Source organism: Polypterus senegalus, chromosome 1 (assembly GCF_016835505.1).
Source record: "Polypterus senegalus isolate Bchr_013 chromosome 1, ASM1683550v1, whole genome shotgun sequence".
NCBI classification, from domain to species: domain Eukaryota; kingdom Metazoa; phylum Chordata; class Cladistia; order Polypteriformes; family Polypteridae; genus Polypterus; species Polypterus senegalus.
This window is the reverse complement of record NC_053154.1, coordinates 330271459-330293781: the sequence shown is the minus strand read 5'-3', so window position 1 is coordinate 330293781 and position 22323 is coordinate 330271459. Positions and strand designations below refer to the sequence as shown.

Here is a 22323-nt window from a genome sequence, read left to right as displayed (position 1 = left end):
CTTATGGTTTATAAAGCCTTAAATAATCTAGCCCCATCTTATATATCGGAATGTCTGACACCTTATATTCCAAATCGTAACCTCAGATCTTCAAATGAGTGTCTCCTTAGAATTCCAAGAACAAAACTTAAAAGAAGTGGTGAGGCGGCGGCCTTCTGCTGTTATGCACCTAAAATCTGGAATAGCCTGCCAATAGGAATTCGCCAGACTGATACAGTGGAGCACTTTAAAACACTGCTGAAAACACATTACTTTAACATGGCCTTCTCATAACTTCACTTTCACTTAATCCTGATACTCTGTATGTTCAATTCATCATAACAACTATTCATGGTGGCTCTAAAATCCGTACTGACCCCTACTCTCTCTTCTGTTTCTTTTTCCGGCCTGCGCCACCTCCACCTACTCAAAGCTTCATGATGCTCCAACAATGATGGACGGATTAAAAGGAAGAAGTCTACGTGACCATCATCATCATCAAGCCCTTCCGTGAGAACCCTAAATCCAAAGAGGACTGTTCCATTTATGTTAGGTAGAATGTCCAGAGGGGACTGGTCAGGTGGTCTCATGGTCTGGAATCCCTACAGATTTTATTTTTCTCCAGCCGTCTGGAGTTTTTGTTTTTCTGTCCCCTGGCCATTGAACCTTACTCTTATTCGATGTTAATGTTGATTTATTTTTTATAATTATGTCTTTCATTTTTCTATTCTTTAATATGTAAAGCACTTTGAGCTACTGTTTGTATGAAAATGTGCTATATAAATAAATGTTGTTGTTGTTGTTGTAGTTGTTTTCAGGAACGTAACCTCAGCAGATCACAAGAATTGACTGCGATTCTAAAAAGAGGTACAGATTAGCAAAAGGTCGAGAGGACAACAGAGATAAAAAATAAAACACCAAGGTTATTATAGTTAAGGAAAACTAAAATCACAAGTGAAACTATTATTAAAAAAACATTTTCATAAACTGAAATAAAATAAGTAACAAAACCAAAATGAAAAACGAAAACTAAACAAAACTATTAAAGTAGCTGGAAAGACGAACTGAGATAAAATAATAATTCACTAAAATAATTGGAGTTTTCGTTTTTGAATGAATATTCTTACTGTTTTCTTAGTTTTTAACCCTTTATAACTTTTAACTCTAAAACGGAAAGTCATCCACCACCATTGAGCTGACATTTCAAACCCAACACCCAAACCGTGATGTCTGATCTGAAAGGGAAGATGAGTTTAGGAAAGCGTCAAGAGACAGAAAGCGTGCTGTACTCACAGTTAAAAGAAGTGGACTGAGCCACGGAAGCACACATGGAATCTTGGGAAGAGCAGACTTGGCTGGTGCCGTTGCAGGAGCCCCACGAATAAGGCGAAGAGCATTGATTGCACTGTAAGGCTGTACCTTAAGAAAGAACGAGACGTGAACAATTACCGCTGGTACTTGAGGGCCTGGACTGAGTCGGGGGGCACTGTGGTTACCCCACTGCCTCACAGCAGCGCTGAGGTGGGTTCAACTCTGGGGGCAGCCGTCACGCAGGACTGTTAACACTCACATTGAAAAGCAGCTCTGCCAGGACTGTGCTTAGATGAGGCTCACAGGCAGCTTCATTTCCACAGACACAAATGACCACATGACATCCACTAACCTTTCTTTAATGTTTCTCGTAATGTCCATTTTCAGTTTTCAAAAGAAGCAAGCTAGATTTGATGTGCATGAAGAGATGGCTGCCATCGCTAGTTTTCAGGTATGGTGCAGTGAAGTGTAAGACTTTGCCATTTTCAATCGTTTTGTGCTTTCATGTGCACACGTTACTGAAAGTAAACTGTCACTGGTACATCGCTAAGTCTGCGGCTGTCGTTTAGTCGAGTGGTAAGTCCGGCTGACTGTAATTACCAGCATCCTAAGTGTGTATGCCAGCCACACCAGCACTGGGAATACAGCCGCCATCATCAGTCATCAGTTACACAGTTACACAGCCATCTAACTCCATAACTGACTGTTTCATCAAAAACCGTGTAACGTAGTAGGGTGGGTGGAGTCTTGGGTAGGATTCCGGCATTAGATTGGCTAACAGAGTAAGTGAAAGTGAGTCTGATGGTGTTGCTATTGCCATCAACCTCGGCTGAATGGTACCAGCAGTGTGTGAGTGGGTAGGCAGTGAATGAGGCAGCTGGAGAAGGAGACCCAGAAGATTGTGGTGGCTGAAGAAGAAGATGGTGGTGTCAGCTGCAGAAGGACCAACTACCACCGGCTTTGTCTCGAGTTCCAATGCCAATCCTCCAACTCTCACCCCAGGTCATTACAATAAGGACGAGATTCTCCTGATTCAAACCTTTGCTTTTTTTCTCTGTTGTGATTTAAAGTAAAGTAATAATGCTTCACTGATGTTTTATTAATAAATCTGAGATTTTATTCTGCAAAATCTATATAAATAAAAATGTAAATGTTCGTTTGTTCAAAATCTTAAATCTCCGAAAGTTCTTCACCGATTGCTTTGAAATTTTGACACAACATTGCATTTGAATACGCGCGTGTTTTTATATACCTACTATTATATAGATGTCACACCTGTGACAGGTAAAAACTTGCTTTTTTGAAAAACAGCGCCATCTGTTGGACGTAAAAGCAACACACGCTATACTAAATAATGCCTCGCAGAAGATCAAACTTAGGTCATCGTACTTGCGAGTAATTGCAAATCAAACTGAGAAAGAATGGGCATCAGCGAACGAGCGAAACAGACAAAGAATGGCTCAAATATGTGCCGAGGAAGCAGCAGAGCGACGGGCAGCCAGACTTGAGGATGCACGGTTTCGAGCACAGCAACCGCGTTCTGCAGCTTCAGATCTGCTTCGTTCTCAACAGAATGAACGCGACAAGCTGAGAGTGGCTGAAAGACGTCAACGAGAAACAGCAGATCAGCGTCAAACACGACTCACATGATTACAATCGCCTTGCATTCCGGTACAACCCAGCTGATGATTATAGTTTGAGCTCAATGACTGAAGTGTGTCCTTATTGCAAGGCTCTGAAATTTAATGGAGAAACGAAAGGAATGTGTTGCGCCGCCGGAAAAATTAAACTGCCTCAACTTGGAGAACCGCCAGAGCCATTAAATACTTTGCTTGCCGAATCAAAGCATTTCCTATCTAACATCAGGAAACACAACTCATGTTTCCAAATGATGTCGTTCGGCGCAGAAATCGCAACAGCTCAATTCATGCCAAATTTCAAAGTGAAAGGACAAATTTATCATAAAGCCGGCTCCCTGCTTCTGGGCCCAGATGGTCAACATAAATTCCTACAAATGTACTTAATCGGTGATGGCAATGATGAATTGAATGCACGCTGCAGAATTTCCACCGGCATAAAAAGTTCCATCGTTTCCCAACTGCAAGAGCTTCTTCACGAAAAAAACAATTTGGTGTGTTTGTTCAAAACAGCAACCGACATGATGCCATCCGATACACACAAGATTGCTATTCATGCTGACAAAACGCCTGCTGCAGAACATGTGCGAAGATTCAATGCTCCAACTATAGACGAAGTGGCAATTGTTATAGTTGGAGATCAATTCCAACCTAGAGATATTGTTCTTCATCGGAGAAACAATCAATTGACAAAAGTTGCAGAAACTCATCGATGCTACGATGCCCTGCAATATCCAATCATTTTTTGGGATGGTGCCGATGGATATCACTTCCACGTTAAGAAGATAAATCCAGTCCGTTGCAAAGAAACAAATATGAAATGCAGCGCAATGAACTAATATTCATACCGATTAATGATTCGAGAGAATGAAGACAATCACATTTTGAAATGCCATCAATTGTTTCACCAATACATTGTAGATATGTATGTAAAAATCGAAACAGAACGTTTGATATTCATCCGTTTGAATCAGGCCAAGCTTCGCTCTGAAGAATACGTTCATTTGCGAGATGCAGTTGTAAATGACAGTAATACAACTAACGTTGGAAGACTAACGATTTTGCCATCTTCATATACAGGCAGTCCACGTCATATGCATGAGTACGCTCAAGATGCAATGGCGTATGTTCGTCACTACGGGCGTCCAGACCTATTCATTACATTCACATGCAATCCAGCTTGGGACGATATACAACAGCTCTTACTTCCTGGGCAATCGCCGGTGGATAGGCATGACATCACAGCATGCGTTTTCAGACAGAAGCTGAAATCGCAGATGGATTTCATGGTAAAACATGAAGTGTTTGGGTCTGTGCGCTGCTGGATGTACTCAGTGGAATGGTAAAAGAGAGGGCTGCCACACGCACATATACTAATCTGGCTCTATAACGAAATCACTTCGAACGAAATCGACAATGTAATATGCGCTGAAATACCCGATGCCGACGTTGATAATTATTTGCATGAAGTTGTGACGAAAAATATGATACACTAGGCTGACCCGCCTTTTAAGGCGACCGACTTTTAAGTTGACCACTGCTTAAGGAAATTCAATATGTAGATCAATTTGATATTTTATACAAACTAATTAATTTGGCTATATTGCATTTGAGTGGTATTACTTTAATACTCGTAGTTTCTGTTATTTTTGTGATGAAATTTTAACTTTTTTTCTATATTGAGGTTGCCCTTTTGAACCCTCCTGATATTTACTACGCGGTGAGGCATTTGTACTCCATCAACATAATTTTGTCTATTTTTCCAGTGCATCGCACACAAAAGCAAGGGAACGATGGGAGCACCAGAACTCTGCTCACGTCATGTCGCTTCGTACCGCAAGCTGCAAGTAGTAAGTCTGTGATAAGCGGAATACCACTACGCTTTGCACTCACGGGACAGAAGGACAATCCCGACCGCTTTTATATAGTAAGAAAGAAGAAGAAGATATCGCACAGTCTGGAGTAGAAAATCATCTTTTACCTGGAAAAACGAAACTACAAATCCCATCGTGCATTGCAAAAAAAGGAACGGGGCGTGTGTGAAACTCCACGCCTGCGTAGCACTCACGGGATGGAAGGACATCCCGACCGCTTTTATACAGTAAGATGGACCTTGAGGCACACTGAATCCAAATTCACCATGCATGATAGACGGAAAATGCTCTAAGCGATATCCTCGAGCATTAGTATCCAACACAGTTACAGGAAACGATGGATATCCTTTATACAAAAGAAGATCAGCAGAAGATGGCGGTAAATTAGCAACCATACAAATGCGAAACAGTGACATCGACGTAGATAACCGGTGGGTTGTTCCATATTCGCCTTTGCTATCAAAAACATACAAAGCGCACATAAATGTGGAATACTGTAACTCCGTTAAATCGATCAAATACATTTGTAAGTACGTGAATAAAGGCAGCGACATGGCAGTTTTTGGCGTGCAACCAGAAAGAAGTGATAGGAATGCGGTCATACATATCGATGAAATCGTACAGTATCAGGCTGGAAGATACATAAGCAGCAATGAAGCTGTATGGCGAATTCTTTCATTTCCAATACATGAATGAAGTCCAGCTGTTGTTCACTTAGCAGTACATCTAGAAAATGGACAATGCGTTTATTTCACAGCTGCAAATGTGCAACAAATAGCCCTGAATCCACCGGCTACAACGTTAACTGCTTTCTTCACGTTATGTCAAAATGACGCGTTTGCGAAAACACTGCTGTATTCGGAAGTGCCTACGTATTACACATGGAATGCGAGTAGAAAATCATTTGAACGACGCAAACGAGGAGAGCGAGTCGACGGACAACCTGGCATATTCAAAGAAACTATGGTAGGTCGACTGTACACCATGCATCCCAATCAAGATGAATGCTTCTTTCTTCGCAAGCTGTTGGTAAATGTGCCCGGTCCAACGTCTTTCCAGCAATTGACAATTGACAACGGAGTTACACATGCCACTTTCTGCAGTGCATGTCAAGCTCTGAATTTATTGGAGAACGACCAACACTGGGATGTATGCATTAATGACGCGTGCAACACATCACATCCAAATCAAATTTGTGCATTGTTTGCAATCATACTGACCGCCTGCTCTCCTTCATCTCCAACAGAGTTATGGGAGAAATATAAATCGCACATGGCTGAAGATATTTTCCGTCAAATACGCAAGGAAAATTCAAATACGAACATGGATTTCACAGCAGAAATCTACAACGAAGCGTTGATACTGATTGAAGATTTGTGCTTAGAAATCGCGAACAAAAATCTCAATCAATTGGGAATGCCATCACCGAATCGATCTGCTGCTGCTTCGTTTGATGTAGAATTGTGTCGTGAACAAAATTACAACACGAGCGATATTTTGTCGTATGTGCAATCAAATATTCCTAAGCTTAAGCTTGAGCAAAAAGGCATTTACGATCAAATAAAGCAAACTGTCAATAATGGGGTTGGAGAAATCTTCTTCTTAGATGCACCAGGAGGAACTGGTAAAACGATTGATTCTGGCAGCAATTCGATCCCAAAATGACATAGCCTTAGCTCTTGCGTCGTCCAGAATAGCTGCGACATTGCTACCAGGTGGAAGAACTGCTCATTGCGCTTTGAAATTGCCATTGAATATGCAATTCATTAAAACTTCCACCTGCAACATTTCCAAAGCATCCGGCATGGGAAAAGTATTGCAGAAATGCAAACTTGTTGTTTGGGATGAATGCACAATAGCGTACAAAAAATCGCTCGAGGCTCTTGATCGATCATTGCAAGATTTGCGTGGAAACATCACACCATTTGGGAACGCATTAATATTGCTTGCAGGAGATTTCAGGCAAACATTACCTGTAATTCCTCGATCGACACCAGCGGATGAAATAAATGCTTGCCTGAAATACTCTACTTTGTGGCGACACGTAAAGACGTTAAAATTAACTACAAAAATGCGTGTCCAGCTGCAAAACGATTGATCAGCTGAGATACTCTCACATTAATTGATGGAAATTGGGAACAGAAAGGTGCCGGTTGATCTGACCTCAGGATGAATTTCATTGCCTCATAACTTCTGCAATTTAGTGATGTCAAAAGAAGAATTGGTTGAAAAAGTATTTCCCAATATTCAAACCAATTATAAGAATCACGATTGGCTGAGTAAACGAGCTATTCTTGCGGCCAAGAACAAAGACGTCTACGAACTTAGCAATATTATTCAGTCTAGCATTCAAAGCGAGGCAGTCACATACAAGTCCGTCGACACTGTTGTGGAAGCAGATGAAGCGGTTAATTATCCAACAGAATTTTTGAATTCACTCGATCTGCCAGGCATGCCACCGCACGTACTGCAATTGAAAATCGGCGTTGCAATTATCATGTTGCGAAATATCAACCAACGGCACGCGGCTTGCAGTAAAAAAATTAATGAGCAACGTCGTAGAAGCAACAACCTTGACAGGACCTTTCAGAGGTGAAGATGTCCTCATTCCTCGCATTCCTATGATCCCAACGGATATGCCATTTCAATTTAAGAGATTGCAATTCCCAATTCGATTGGCGTTTGCAATCACCATCAACAAAGCTCAGGGCCAATCTTTAGAATTGTGCGGTTTAGATCTGGACACGGATTGCTTCTCACATGGACAATTATATGTTGCGTGTTCTAGAGTCAGCAAATCAGACAATCTCTATATCTGCACACACAATGGAACAACAAACAATATTGTATACCCACAAGCATTGGGAAATTAAACATATTAGAAACGTGCGCTTTCTCTTTTCTTTCTTTTCCATTTAACCAGACTGAGCCACAGCAACGCGTGGCCGGGTACAGCTAGTAAATAATAAAACAAATTTCCATTAACATAAATTGGACCAAGTTTTGTATTTAAAAAAGGTAAAAGCCTCCTAAATGTCACCTATTCAGGAGAAAACTGTGACTTTTCCTACATTTCTCCCAATTAATGAACAGTAAACTAATGTGACCATCCAATAATTTGTGCAGGTTTCAGAAAATGTGTGTCATGTCCTTCGGGTCAGTTTTGACCCACCATTGACTTTTTTAAGGGACTTTGCACTGCACTTGTGGTCTCCCGACCCATAACACTTCGAAAGGTTCCAAAGGTCACTTTTGTGTAAAGCTGCTACTCATCTTGACCAGGCCAGCCAGTTTCGATGCACCAGTAACTTTCGTGATTTTTTTGAAATGTGGGATCATCAGCTCTAAAGGATAGTGTGGTCCATAATTTATATCAGGTCTGACATCCAGGGCACCTCAAAGGGGGTCAAAAAAGACCCATAAAGCACAGTGTTGGCTCAGCATCTGAAGACCTTCTAAGGGCCTGTGGACATTTTCCAGTTCAAAATTGAGTGACTAAAGCTGTCAGGAGTGTCATGAGCCGAGACCCTCCTGCTGTGGAAAGCTTCGTTCATGCAGACATCTTGCCAGGGCCATCCTTAGTGCTGGTGGCCCCCGATACAAGAACACTAGTTGGTGATCTGCCACTTTCCCATTCTCAGGTACAGTGGACCGTCAACTGAATATAAAGAAGCTGCCCGTTCTCATCGAGACGAGTCATTTATAAAGCAGAATTTAAGTGGACATTTCTAAAGCACTTTGGATTCACGTCATTTTCCTCTGTTTCCTCCACTCTGGTGTGTTTTTCATGATGGCCTGTCCCAATCCCTTTTACTAACAGTTACTCAGACACTGCTGTAATTATTTTAGATATATTGAGTGCTCAGAGGGGCTTCGACGTTCTCTTCTGTCTCTGATGCATCTTTAGGGTTACAATCACAAGGACTGTCCTCACAATTGACTGCTATGATTGGGTTTCTGTTAATATTTCTTATATGTTCATTTCAATCATCTTGTATGATCTTCCACTTGTTTGGGTTCCTCTTAACGTCCAAGAATTGACTTCTCACGTGTATTTATTATTTCATCATTTACATTATTAGTTGTTTCATTTCTTGGTGTGTATTGTATTTTAAAGATCGCCACTATTTTAGTCACCCATTGGTAGGACAGAGGTCCTCAGAGGTCGTGACCTGCGACAGGTTTAAAGGTCAATTGAAAGTTCACTTCGCTTCAGTTGAATTGCAGATTCCAACCGGTTTTCTAAAGTCCTTTTGTTTAAACCTTTTGTTCATGGGCCATGGACCTTTTTGCTGGTGTGTTTTCAGCTACGACTTTTGTCTCATGTCTTGTCTCTGCCATTGTGTTTTTTGATTTCCCAGTTTGACCTTTTCTGTCCCATTTCTCAGTTTGCTAACATTACCTGAAGGTGTGCCCTGGGGGTGAAGAAGCAAAGTCACGGCATATAGATAGGAATGTGCAGAGTGGGGCTTCCACAGGGCAGCCATTTCTCACCGCTGTAGAGTTTGTGCCGAATATAAGAAACATTCAGAACAGTGGAGACCACCATAACTACAAGACCCACTGAAGCAGGGCTTTCTGGTTTTACTTCCTTTTCTTCAATGGAAATGTTAACACACCAAAGAAGCATTCAACCATATGGTGACTGACATGATGGCTGGGCCCATGTGACTTAAACTAACCGATGAGGTGATTGGTGTGTTTTAGCTCTACTCACTCAGCTGATTGCAGAGGTTTCCTTGACAACATGACGAGAGTGGGCCGAGGGCTGTGCCACAAGCGCTTTGTGAAGTGCATCCCCTGGACACGATGGACCCATTCACTATGAAAGAAAAACAGCAAATCAATAAGAATGGCGGATGCCTTTTAGTAGAGGCCATTTTCATTTTTTTTCACTAGTGTATTCAGGCAGATGCCTTGCCATCTCACTGGCATTTCCCTCAAGGGCACACCATGAGGAAGCTCAGTTCTGAACGCATTTTATTAACATCTTCTTGTGACCTTACCTGATATGAAGCAGCGGTCTTGGATGCCAGTGCAGTTCACCGTGTTCTGGCATGTCTGGTCCGTCCCTGTGCAGCAAACCAGGCCATTCAGGAGTCCAGAAATGTTAAAGGCTATGAAACAAAGAAACAGTCAAACAATCACCAAATAAATAAAAGAGCCGAAGAGTCTCAAGTGGTTCTATCAAAACTCAGAAGTGGTTCACAAGTGAAAGGATTATGGAAGCCGTGATGAGCTGCATGGTCACTCATCTGAATGGACCAAGAGGACACACAACATCCCTGTAGAGACGGAGGTCTAAGTCGACACTGTGCCAAGGGGTCTGTGCCCATTGAGTACACACTGAACTGGTGCCCAGGGTCACCACTCTGTCTTCTCTGTCATGTTTGTCCTCTGCCCCATCAAGCCTGCTTAGTGACAGACACTTGGTCATTTTTGTGGATAGACCACCCATAGCTTTACCATCCTGCCCATGGTATCTGACTCATCACCAATGATGATTGCTGCCAGATTTGTTCTTATTATTTTTTTTTTGTTCTTTTTTCACTTTATACAATTTCTTGTATTAGGAATTTGTTAGTTTTCGCATACCCTTTGGGGTCAGAGGGCAGGGTCAGCCATTGTACAGCACAACTGGAGCTCAATGACCTCACGTGGCATGAAATAACCACACTTGACATTCGACCCACTTCAGTCAGCCTGATAGCTATGTTGGTCTCCTTTCTCCTCCTGCACCTTGTGGCCTGGGCATTTGCAGTGGCACGACCCAACACAAGCACCAAGCGCACATGAGACCGAGCGCAGCATTTACTCACAGATTTGATTACAGAGGAAGCCTTGACAGCAGGAAATGGTGGAACCAAGAGGAATGGGCAAAATGTAGCCTGAGGTCATCGGGTTCTCACAGACACTTCTGGATATGCAGCCGCTGAAGACCTGCTGGCCATTAGCTGAAACACACAAAGGGCACAGCGTCACTTATTCATTCTTTTGTCAGAATTTGTCACTGCCTGTGGTAATGGCCTGGCACTGACTGACAAGGCTTGTCATTTGAACTTCTTTTTCAGATTTACACACAGATTTGGGTCATCAGTGATCCTCCATTGAAGAAGCATCCTGAAGCTTGTGAGATCAAAGTGTACCCACAATGCCAGTTGACTGTCTACCCCATACAACAGCAGCATCAAGCGAGCAGAACTCATAATGATGTTGTGACCACATCAAAAGTATGGACTCCACATACGTGACATGGCTTTGGTCACAAACTGGGAGTGTCTCAGAGTCCCAGTCCTCACATGAGGAGGCTGGCCATGAACTTGGGACCTCAGGGTCAGTAAGTGGCCAGCTATCTATCCTGTTGAGCTCCCTGCCAAGGATGCCAGGGGTCTTCTGACCTGTCTACAAATACAGGTGCGGGTCATAATACAGCACAGTGGGCACATTCTGCCACCTCCCTAGAGTTCTTTCACCTGAATCATGTGACTTGCCGGTGCACCACAACATACAGTATAGAAAGACGCTGTATAAATTACATTTCTGGATATGTCATTAATACTGTAAATCCTTTGTATGGAAAGTCCTTGAGTAAAAATGTCCTGACCTGAATTGAAGCAGTGGTCCTGAATGCCGGAGCAGTTGATGGTTTTTTGGCAGCTCCAGTTGTTCCCAGTACAGCAGACTAGTCCGTTTGGATCACTGGAAACGTTCACTGCAAACAAACACCACAGTAATGAAACAGTGAGGCAGGTCACCGGCGCGATGCTATCTGATGATTCAACTGGGTGACACGCCAGACAAGCGGCATCAGTGCCCAAGGATCAGGAGTGAGACTCCCAAGAGCTACATCAGGGGTCTTTACCATCAGCTTTGCTTCAGCATTTTGAACTTGCCCATCAAGATTTAATGGATTGTGTTGGTGTCGAACTGGGTGGCCCAATAAAATAGAAGCATAATGGGAGAATACCCCCCTCAAGTGTTTCTCCAGTACACTGGGTTGCAACATCCCCCTGTTGGAGTCTCCATTTGGACACTTGCGGGCTGCATGTGAGCTGAAGTTCTATTGGACAGCCCTGTTGGGGTCTACGTGTCTTCCTAAATGCCTGCACTCTCAGCCTAACCTGGAAGTGCTCAAGGGATGAGGCGCTGCTACAGGCCAGGCTTGAGGCTTGAAGAGAAGCCCCTCTGCCTTAGCCAGGAGTGGAAGAGGAGGAGGAGGATGGAGCTGAGAATTGCTGGTGTGTGTCTTGGGAGTATTTTAAACCTGTGGAAAGGGCACCACGGCCAAATGCAAGTCTCTGCTGGACTAGAACTGGTGTCTGGGATTTGGGGCAGTCCTCTACCTGCCACAGACAAAGCATTTGCTGTGCGGAAAGCACAGAGCAGACTCCATCAAGGCAAGGCTGGACCCCCCACAGACCCCTTAACAGAGAGCAGCTCATAAATGTGGCACACAAACAACGGTTCATTTGATGCAGTGTGGCATTTCTCACTATTGACTGCCTCGTCACCCCTTACTCGTGGATACTCGATCATTTCCTCAAGTTGAGGGGAGGCCCTGATGAAAAGTCCCTTTGCCATCACGGACCCCTGGGCACGCACGCAGAATACCCTGATAGTAGATCTGCCCCTGACCAGGTATTCCTTGAGGATTCTCCATTCCCACCTTGTTGTGTGTTGCACAGGTCGGTACTGCAGCTCTGCGAAATCATACTGTAACTCCCAAGTCCATAGTTAACGCTCACACTCAGGGTGATGAGGTCTGCGAGTACACAATTCCTGTAAAAGAACGTTCCGATACTTCCATCTGTAAGATAAAACATGAAGAATAAGTGCCATTTTATGAACGGGCATTCACAAAACATTCTGGGTGTCTGTGCGGCCCAGTATAAACGAAGCCTGGAGGGCAGTAGTAATCGGCTCCTAATTGTGAAAGTGACAGGGACAAAAGCCTGCAGCCATCGGGGGGCTGAGCTGGAAGATGATCGGGTGTCCTAGATGCTGGGAGACCACCCAATGTAAAAAATATTTGGAAATCCTGAGCCCACAACCACTGAGCAGACGACCGGGGCTCACATTACAGACAAATAGCAGCATTCAATGCTGTAGTGAATTATTGGGGGTCCATTGCGTTCTTCCAGTGCCAATCTTATTTTAGACCGTTTACCTGTTGACCTACTGAGTAAACACATCCAATTGGACACAGTGCAGGCGTTTATCTCATGAGAGGAGGAGGTTTGGAAGCGAAAAGAAAATTCCAAATCAAAATACAAGGAGATCAAAGGAGACAAAATGTACGACAACCGGCAAACATTAAATGAGTTTAGACACAACGAGACCTCAGTCAAGAGCAGCTACTTACTGTATCCAGAGGACCAAACGGAGGCGCAGGTATAGGACTGGAAGTTACAAGGGGTTGTCGAGCTTTGACATTGTTCCCAGGAATATGGAGAAGAGCAGGAATAACATCTCAAGGTGGCATCTGAAAATAACAACAGAGAGTCACAGGCTATGTGAGTCCACCACGGGCATTTTGTTCAATTGCTGTTGAATGATAAGACCTTATTAAGATTTTCTGCTATTTATCTTGGAGGAGAGCTTGAAATCCGTGGTCACCACACTGCGTCCACCTTGCTGGCTCGAGGTGGTGCAGATGTCTTTATTTTTGTCTCTGCTTTAGACATTAAGCACATGATGGACGGAGTTCTGGCTCTGTGTGTCCACTACAGTCCAACTCCAATGTCACCAATGTATGTTCTTCCATGACATAAGCGTGATTTCCCCAGTGTACTGTCGATCTGCTTACTCCTTTCCACTGTCTGTCCCACACTAAATTTCACACACAGTTAGGGTTATTGTTAAGTTCTCACTTTTAGGTGTCACTCCTTCTTTTTGCTTCTCGCCATAGAAATTATTTAAGATAATCACAACATGAACCCTACAGAGACGTCTGCTGGTCATTCTTGCCTTTCATGTCATTTCATAAGGAGACATTCAGCAGAAGACATTACAGAAAATAAACTTTATGATGACTCGAGTGTGACGTACAGGGTCTGTTGCAGAGGTTTCCTACACAGCAGGTCATCTGTGCACTCAGATTCATTTGTAAGGCCTCACTGGCATTAGTGGGATTCAAGCAGACGCTCCCAGATGCACATCCTCTCAGGTAAACTCCGACATCACCTGTGGGAAACAACAAAACACACAAAAGGAGAACTTGGTCATTTCAAAAAAGGCTTCACCTCCAAAACATGGCCTCAGAACTCCCTCCGCACTGCCGGCATGTCTGCTGTGATGCTGTGTGAAAAGTGGGAACGAGTTCGTTATCCGCCCACCTTTATCACGGTGGAAAGCCGTGTCATCTCAGTAGACCACACTCAGGCGTGAAGGTATGGGGTTTGGAGATTTTTTTGTAGTTAAGTGTAGTTTTGATTATATACATAGAATGGAGCCAAATAATTAACCAACTAAATGAAAAAGAGCTGCAGATACAGAGAAGGGATGAGCACTAAACTCTGATGGGCCCAGTCATGCCCAGGGCTCACCACCATACGCAGCACTCATCAAGGTCTGGACAACTCGCTGGTTGAAAAAGAAGCCCTGACATTTCTCTCAGTCTGTCACTTCACCTTCACCTCATATGATTTGTTCATTTGCTGACAGGCAGACATGTGAGGTCACCTCTGTGAGATGCCATGGCAAGAGAGACGATGCTGGGGCAGCAAGACCTGCACGTGTTGTCACTGAGAGGCCAGGGGACCTCCCGGCTAAAGGGTGGCAGCTTAGGATTTCTGGGTCGGAAAGGTGGGTGGAAATGTGAGGAGGAGGACTGGGAACACTGGTAGGCTTCAAACGGTTTGGAGTCTGCATGTCGGCCTAGTGTGAGAAAAACAGCAAACACACAGGCCACTTAAACGAGACCCTTTAAGAGAGGGATGTTGTAGCCTCATCATCCTCATCAGCAACGCTGGCCATCTCTAAAAGGTCAGTCTGGTACTGTCAGGATTCTCTTGGTCCTTGAACATCAGAGGTGTTGCTCCAGAACTGTTGTTCACGTTTAACCAATCAGCTTTAAAGTTAGTGTCTGACAATAGAAGGTGGCACATGACTTCTCGGTTTTAATAAAAAGAATACTTTCTTTAAGAATTTTAAACGATCCTCATCCAGACTCGCACAAGTTTTGTTTAAGTGAGATCTACAAACGGCTATCCTGCTCTTTCTGTTTTATGATGTCAGAGGTTAAGTTTAAAGCTGATTGGCTGAGGGTGAATGACTTTCCTGGAGTACAGCAGCAGAACCCTGACGGTGTCAGATTAGCCGTCTCTGCCCCTTAGACATGACATGATGGGGGCCTGGCTGGTGTGGTGTGGTGTGGTGGAGCCGTGCCATACAGGAGGGTCTGAGCGAGAGAGCTCAGCTGACCTCACCAGGGGGCGCTTCACTCACAGGAGCATAGTGGGCTCCTATTTAGCTCAGGCTCACTAGAGACTGCCTCTGAGACCCCTTGAAATCCAGACATCACTGTCTTGCAGCTGGACGCCAGCCATTACCACAGCTAAAAATGGCTAACATCGGGCACAAAGAAATCTGAACAGGATGCCAGTCCACAAGTGGGTCACACCAGTGTGCTTTAGAATGTGACTAGAAACTGGGGCACCTGTAGAAAATCCTGGTGGACAACGGCGTTGGGGGGCACACAAACTGTGCACAGTCAGTGTCTGGGGATCGGATTTGAACCCTGATCTCTGGAGCTAAAGGAAAAGCAGTTCTTAGTACTGTGCCATTATGAAGTCCACCTGCAGTGAAGCACTGGTCTTGGAGTCCCGTACAGTTGACCGTGTTCTGGCAACTTCCGTCTGCTCCTGCGCAGCACACCAAACCATTGGGGTCACTCGAGAGGCCGACTACAAAATAAAAGAAGAAAGACAAACTGTACTTGACATGGAAACGATTCATTTGTTAGATGACAACTGAAAGATGAACTTGTGCTTATCTAGTGTCCTGTAGATTTCTTTTAACACTTCAGATTGTGTTAGTGGGTAAACAAGGACATGAAATGAAAGAAGATGATGAGCGGACCCTCAAGGGTCTGTCACTTACAAGGGATGAAAAGCTGGCCACAAATACACTTTGTCAGTTTGTTTCACTTCCTCCAATTACAAATGTTTAAACACCTCCATTAAAAGTCCTCTATTGAAGCAAATCAAACTGCGCAGCATAAGATGGTTGGTCGGCCTGTCGGTCAGTCGTGTGTCCTCACCTGTTTCTGTGTTGCACAGACTTGATTCACAGCACTGCGTTATTGTCGTCTTCGTCCCGTTACCTGAGTTGACTGAGAAGCTCACGTTGCAGCTGTCCTGGGGTGCACAGAAGCGTTGATAAGCGTAGGATGAGGTGAAACCTGAGAACATTGGAAACATCAAATGTGAGGGTTAGGCTTAGGGTTCATTTAAAAATTGCCAGTCTGTCATGTCTAAACTCTCTAAAATTGAATGTGCCAATGACACCAGCAGGTTGGCGAGGCTAACATTGGGTTTGGTGGTCATCAGCACCACTTTATAGGATTATAGGGTACCAGTGGATTAGGGAGGGGGCCATGAAATGTATTTAACAAAAGTGGCAATGACTGCTGCAATGCTGCCCGAGCATAACGAGCATCAACTCTGCTGGGCTTCCATTCACAACACCATCAAAAGTGGACAGAAAAGGAGACCCAGCAAAAAAAAAACCAAAAACAAATGTCCAGGCAGCTCCTGAGGGTAATGGAGCCACCCTGAGCTGCAGAAGGTCCAAGGCCTGAGCACAGCCCTGCTTTGAAGACGTGTCTATAGTGCGTCGGACCTCATTGTCATTCTTATATTAGAAATGGCGAACTATCGATAGCAAGCTGGGGATGTATGAGTGGATGCCTGTGCTTTCCCTGGACTCTCATCCTTGTTTGGCACCATATGGTAAATGACAATGACAGGATGGCATTCACCCATTTGAGTTCTTTGTGCCAACTAACAGCCTTGTAATCCCAGTGTCCCTAAAGTTGTTACCACTTCCATGTCTACTGCCTGCCGCGATAGCTGGTTTCAGATTCCTGGGGCCATTTGCGTGGAGATGAGCTCCCTGACTCTGGTCTTAAATGCCCTCCAATTTCTGTGAGTACGCCACTGTCCACACACTCAGTTCGAGGTATTTTAGTACGTTATTAGTTCATACGCCACTGACTACACAAGAGTGCTAACTAACCAGTTGATTGGTTGGTGGTTGACATAAAGAGCAGGCGAGCGACTGAATCCAAGAAGGAATCAGCCTGAACTTTTGATGTGGGAGAACATGAAGCAAATCAGCCGTACTCACCCAAGGTTTGCACCTCCAGACCCGTGGCACATTTTGAGCTTGGGGACCCACACCACAAGGCGCTGCTTTCACAGGTTTGCCAGGATGAATTGGAGTAACAATGATAGCAGAAGGCCAACTCTACAAATGAGAAAAGGTGCACCGTTAGGCCGAGTCCCTTGGCGTCTACATTTGCTCTCGGGCCGTTAGATAACGTCTGAGAGCTGTCATCTGGAAATCTGCTGTAGTTAAGTAGACGCTCCTCAGAACAGTCAAAGGTGGGCTTCAAATAGACCTGCAGGCCCACACTACAAGACGTTAGCTGATTTGTACATTTACAGAGATGTCATCAGACAGTAACAGGTCAGGCATATGGCAGCTGGGCTGTTGGCCTTACTATGAGTACAACAGGAAGACTCCCTCGCCGTTTTCAGAAAGCGTGAGAATACATCTTACGTCTAAATTGATTTTATAAAACTCTCTCTGGTGACATGGACATGGCCTGGTGATGTTCTCTTGTGTTGGCTCAGCAGTCTCAGGTTACTCTTCTTCACTGAACCTACTGATCGGACTCATTTCAATTGTGGCTCACCGCTGTAGTTTGCAGGAGTGTTGCACAGATTTCCTTGGCAGCACGAATAGCCTGGCAATGAGCAAAGATCAGCCGTGACACATCCAGAGAGGGCAGCACCTAAAAAAAGAGACAACCAGTTATTTGCTTTTCAGTGGAATTTTTTCGCTTGGAAACATTTTCTCATAAAGCTTCACCTCATCAGTTTAGAAAAGCCTTCAGAGAATTCAACTTAACAAAGACACTCAACTGTGGATGAGCCCCCAGTTTCAGACTCGCGTTGGACACGTTGGAGCTGTGACGATTCTCCACACGTTCCAAAGTGACCTTACTCAGCCTCAACCAAACTCACAGCGATTCTCTTGGCCACTTTACTTGTCTTTGCATCTCCCTAATGTGCCAGGTGTGGCAGGTGCCATTGCTCTTGGCCATTTTCTGCCCACAATTAGACATCCTTCCCTCACTATGTTTATAAGTGTAAGGTGACATTTCATTTCAGATGTATGTTCAGGCGTGTGATGAACAGTTTATCAAAAGAACAAACTCCAAACACACCAAAAAATCAGCTGTCTGATCGTTAAGATATAAAAGCAGCTTTATTTCACAATGAAGTTCAGTCAAAGAAAACAGGCCACCCACAAAGTGTCAACTGGCTGTCAAAAGAAAAGCTGAGGAGTTTGAGCAGCTGACTGCCACATGAAAACGAAAAAAAGTCGAGCAGGGAGAACAGCCAATGAATCTCCAACATGGCCGTGTTTCACTTGTACTCACTTGAAGTGAAGCAGAACGTCTGGTCCCCAGTACACTCCACCATTTTGTTGCACACTGCATCCGTTCCCCCACAACACACCAGTCCGTTGAGACTTGAGGACACGTTGGCCTGAACTAAGAAGACAGTCATTTATTAGGACTCATCTCCGTCATTGCCTTGACTCCCTGCTCTCTCAGTCTTCCCAACTTCTTACACTTCAGCTACGAGGACTAAGAAAATGAAGGAGCGTTGGTGTGACACTAACCTTGTTGAGTGTTGCAGAGGTCAGTGGTGCAGCATTCTGAAATCCACATTTGGCTCTGACTGTCCGAGGTGAAGGACATGCTTTGGTTACAGCCCATGGCAGACCCACAGGACCTCAGATATGTTGTTGTGTTGATAGAAGCTGTGCAGGAAATGAACACATTAATACAAGGCTTATGTGGCGCCCAACAGTGGTAATGATGAACATTGAAAGTGTGGACAAGGCTATCAGACGAAACAAAGCACATAGACCTGTTTAGATGTCAAAACTGCTTTGAACACCTCCAGGGAACCCTGTAGTTTCCCAGCTGTCTGGTGACTCTTCACTGCCACCCAGTGCCAGTCTCACCTCCTCCCTAAACTCAACCTTGCAGTTTTCCTTTTTCAACTTCACCATTTGATCATTGGCTCTGCCCTCACTGTCCTCCTCTTCTTGATCTCCACTGTCATCCTACAGACCACCATCCTATTCTGCTTAACTACACTTTCGCCTGCCACCACTTTGCAGTCTTCAATCTTCTTCAGATTGACTCTCCTCCATAGGATGTCATCTACTTGTGTGCATCTTCCTCCACTCTTGCACGTCACCCTGTGTTCCTCCCTCTTCATAAAATACGTATTCACCACAGCCATGTCCATCCTTTTTGCAAATCCACTATCCTCTGACCTTCTTCATTCCTCTCCTTGACACCATACCTACCATCACCTCCTCTTCTCCTCTGTTCCCTTCACCAACATGCCCATTGAAATCCGCTCCAATCACCACTTTCTCTCCCTTGGGTATTCTGTTCATCACTTCATCCAACTCCCTCCAGAAATCTTCTTTCTCATCCATCGCACACCCAACTTGCGGTGCATATGCACTAACAACATTCATCATCACACCTCCAATTTCCAGCTTCATCATCATCATCATCACTCTGTCTGATACTCTTTTCACCTCCAAAACACTCTTGACGTGCTGTTCCTTCAGAATAACTCCTACTCCATTTCTCCTCCGATTCACACCATGATAGAACAATTTGAATCCACGTCTGATCCCCCTGGCCTTACTCCCCTCTTTCACACACAATATATCAACCTTCCTCCTCTCCATCATATCTGCTAACTCTCTTCCCTTACCAGTCATACTGCCAACATTCAAAGTTCCTATCCTCAGTTCAACTCTCTTTGCCTTCCTCCTCTGTCCACCCCGCCCCTCTTCTTCTTCTTCTTCTTTAACAGTAGCCAATCTCCCCCCATACCCTGTTGGTACTGGTGGCAGCCATTGCAGCCCTTGACTGATCTGGTATGGAAATTTGTATTGTTGTCCACATGTTGATCTGGCAAAATTTTACACTGGATGCCCTTCCTGTCATAACCCTCCCCATTTATACGGGCTTGGGACTGGCAGGAAGAAACACACTGGTTTGTGCCTTCCCTGTGGCTGGAATATATGATAAGTTGATGAGGAAGAATCTTAATTTTTAAACATGAAACCACCAAGGTCCAACCTCAGACACGACACAACATGCGCCTCATTGTCATCAAGGAGGCTCAATGGTTCCTGTACTTGAGTTCTTACCAACTTCCATGCTATTTTAATGTCAGTGTGATTGCTGTAAAGATCTTAATTTAAACTTTATTAACTTTTAGTTGGTTATTATTTATCTCATTTTCCATAACTCCAGTTTCCATCTCCTGAATGTTGCTGTTGCCATACCACTTTTAACAATGGGTGGCTACCAAGCGCATGATGTGACAATGCAGTAGAACCTACTTAGGATGTCTGTGTGTGTTTCTTCCTATGCAAACTGTGCTTAGTGTACTTAAGAAATTACTTTTCAGGATCACAGTTTGATTTTTGGTAACTGGTTCTTTTGACTTTTCTGGTTTTCGATCCTCGAGTTGCTCTGATTCTCTCAACTGTTCTTTTGGAATTTTCTATAAATATTTCCTTCTCCAGCTCCACTTGGACAGGATCTTGTTTCATTCCTTGCCACTATACACAGGAGCAGAGTGGAGTTCACAGTCTCTGGTAGCATAGCATCCTGGTTTGGCACCTGCTCAGTCCAGGGTCGCAGGGCTCTGCAAGGGATGGTGAAGATGGCAAAATGAGCTCTTTGGACCATCCTTTAAAGGTTGTTTTGGAGGGACAATTATATGATCTTGGTATATTGTAACCTTACACCTGCAGATGAAACACTGGAGTCATTCTACAAAGTGCCAGCCAAAGGCCTAAGTGGCACCACTGAGGCTGCAGACACCGAAGCACCTGCCAGGTTAAAGGCTCTGTGAAATACTTCACAGTGATGGTACAAAATCAGAAGTGTACTCTTAGACAATGTGACCATAGGCCATCGAAGATTTCACTTGTGTGCCCAGTTTTCAGTTTGCCTGGGTAATGAGTTAATATGATGGATTATCATTGACTATTTGGATTTTAGCCAAGATGTCACTAAAACAGGTTCTGTACGTAAAAACATTTGACAAGCACTGTGAAACGCTGACCATCCCATAGGCACACATGAGCAATACTCACCAGATTCCACCAAACTGAGAGCCGAGAGGCAGTACTGCTGATCCTGGGCACACACAACCGTATCATTTCCACATATTTCCCATGATGTGGAATTACACTGGTTACAGATTAAGGGGTCTAAAGGAAAGAAAGAACATAATTGTCAAAAACAAGACAACTCCACAAGGAAAGAATCTGCAAATATTTTACAAAGGCTTGGTCTCCATATTGTTTAATAGGTCCATCTGGTAGGGTGCCTTCCATTGTAGATGTGACGTTCTTTATTTGTCTAATAGCACCCACCTCTGCCTACTGGGATAGGGTGGGCAAATAAAATCTACACATTTGTACCAAATTGACTGCTGGTTTATAGACTGCTATACTACAGCATTACCAGGTGCTCCCATTAAAGACACAGGCCTTAGGCCCCACACTTTTAAAGAGGCCGGTGCCCGTTCCAGCATTTAGGGGAGCCTGCCCATTGTTCTAGGCCAGAAGGTATTCTCCACCCAGTGTGGCAGTGATTTTTTGCCACCTGTCAGCATTTAGGATCTCACCATCCCAATGATCCTTCTGTCTATTTCTAGTGCCATCTGACTAAGTACTTCTGGGTTACCATCAGCCATTAAAAAGTTCATGTTTGCTAACATTGGCACACGATGGGACTTTTCATATACAAGTGTGGGTGAGTGGGTGTGCCACTGTCCTCCACCATAACTTGGTCTTTTCAGACATGGACAGACGAGTTTTTTTAAGTACCAGTGTATGAGGATGAGGCCACAAGTAGGCGATATACAGTACACACTTTTCATAAGTAATAATTTAACAATGTCGGCCCTCTCACTCCACTCTATTGTAGATGAAAGGCCACAGGGTGATTTGAAGACCCCCACAAAGTGAAGCATTGATAGGACCACCTCGGACAGTGACACCTTTGTCATGTGACAGCATGTCAGACGCTTACTTTGATTATTGCAATAGTTGCCTTGACAGCAGGTGATTCCAGAAATAAACGTGAATTGCTGGATGGTTAAGGAATTTGCTGGATTGCTGCAGACGCTTTGTGAAGTGCATCCCATATAGACATTGGTTCCTAAAACTGAACGACA

At 44.2% G+C, this 22323-nt stretch overlaps 1 protein-coding gene across 1 annotated transcript in view; it reads right to left on the bottom strand.

Moving 5' to 3' along the window:
• The window catches only part of LOC120517732, a 154726-nt gene that overhangs the window by 32462 nt on the left and 99941 nt on the right, over window positions 1-22323 (bottom strand). The window contains exons 56-71 of the mRNA XM_039740230.1: window positions 22179-22313; window positions 21236-21352; window positions 18716-18856; window positions 18471-18584; window positions 17721-17819; window positions 17150-17269; window positions 16062-16202; window positions 15598-15705; window positions 13850-13984; window positions 13164-13283; window positions 12468-12608; window positions 11406-11513; window positions 10621-10755; window positions 9808-9918; window positions 9519-9623; window positions 1273-1398 (exon numbers count right to left, since the gene is read on the bottom strand). Of these exons, the coding sequence (XP_039596164.1) occupies window positions 1273-1398; window positions 9519-9623; window positions 9808-9918; window positions 10621-10755; window positions 11406-11513; window positions 12468-12608; window positions 13164-13283; window positions 13850-13984; window positions 15598-15705; window positions 16062-16202; window positions 17150-17269; window positions 17721-17819; window positions 18471-18584; window positions 18716-18856; window positions 21236-21352; window positions 22179-22313 (1956 nt within the window). The remainder of the gene's footprint in view (window positions 1-1272; window positions 1399-9518; window positions 9624-9807; window positions 9919-10620; window positions 10756-11405; window positions 11514-12467; window positions 12609-13163; window positions 13284-13849; window positions 13985-15597; window positions 15706-16061; window positions 16203-17149; window positions 17270-17720; window positions 17820-18470; window positions 18585-18715; window positions 18857-21235; window positions 21353-22178; window positions 22314-22323) is intronic.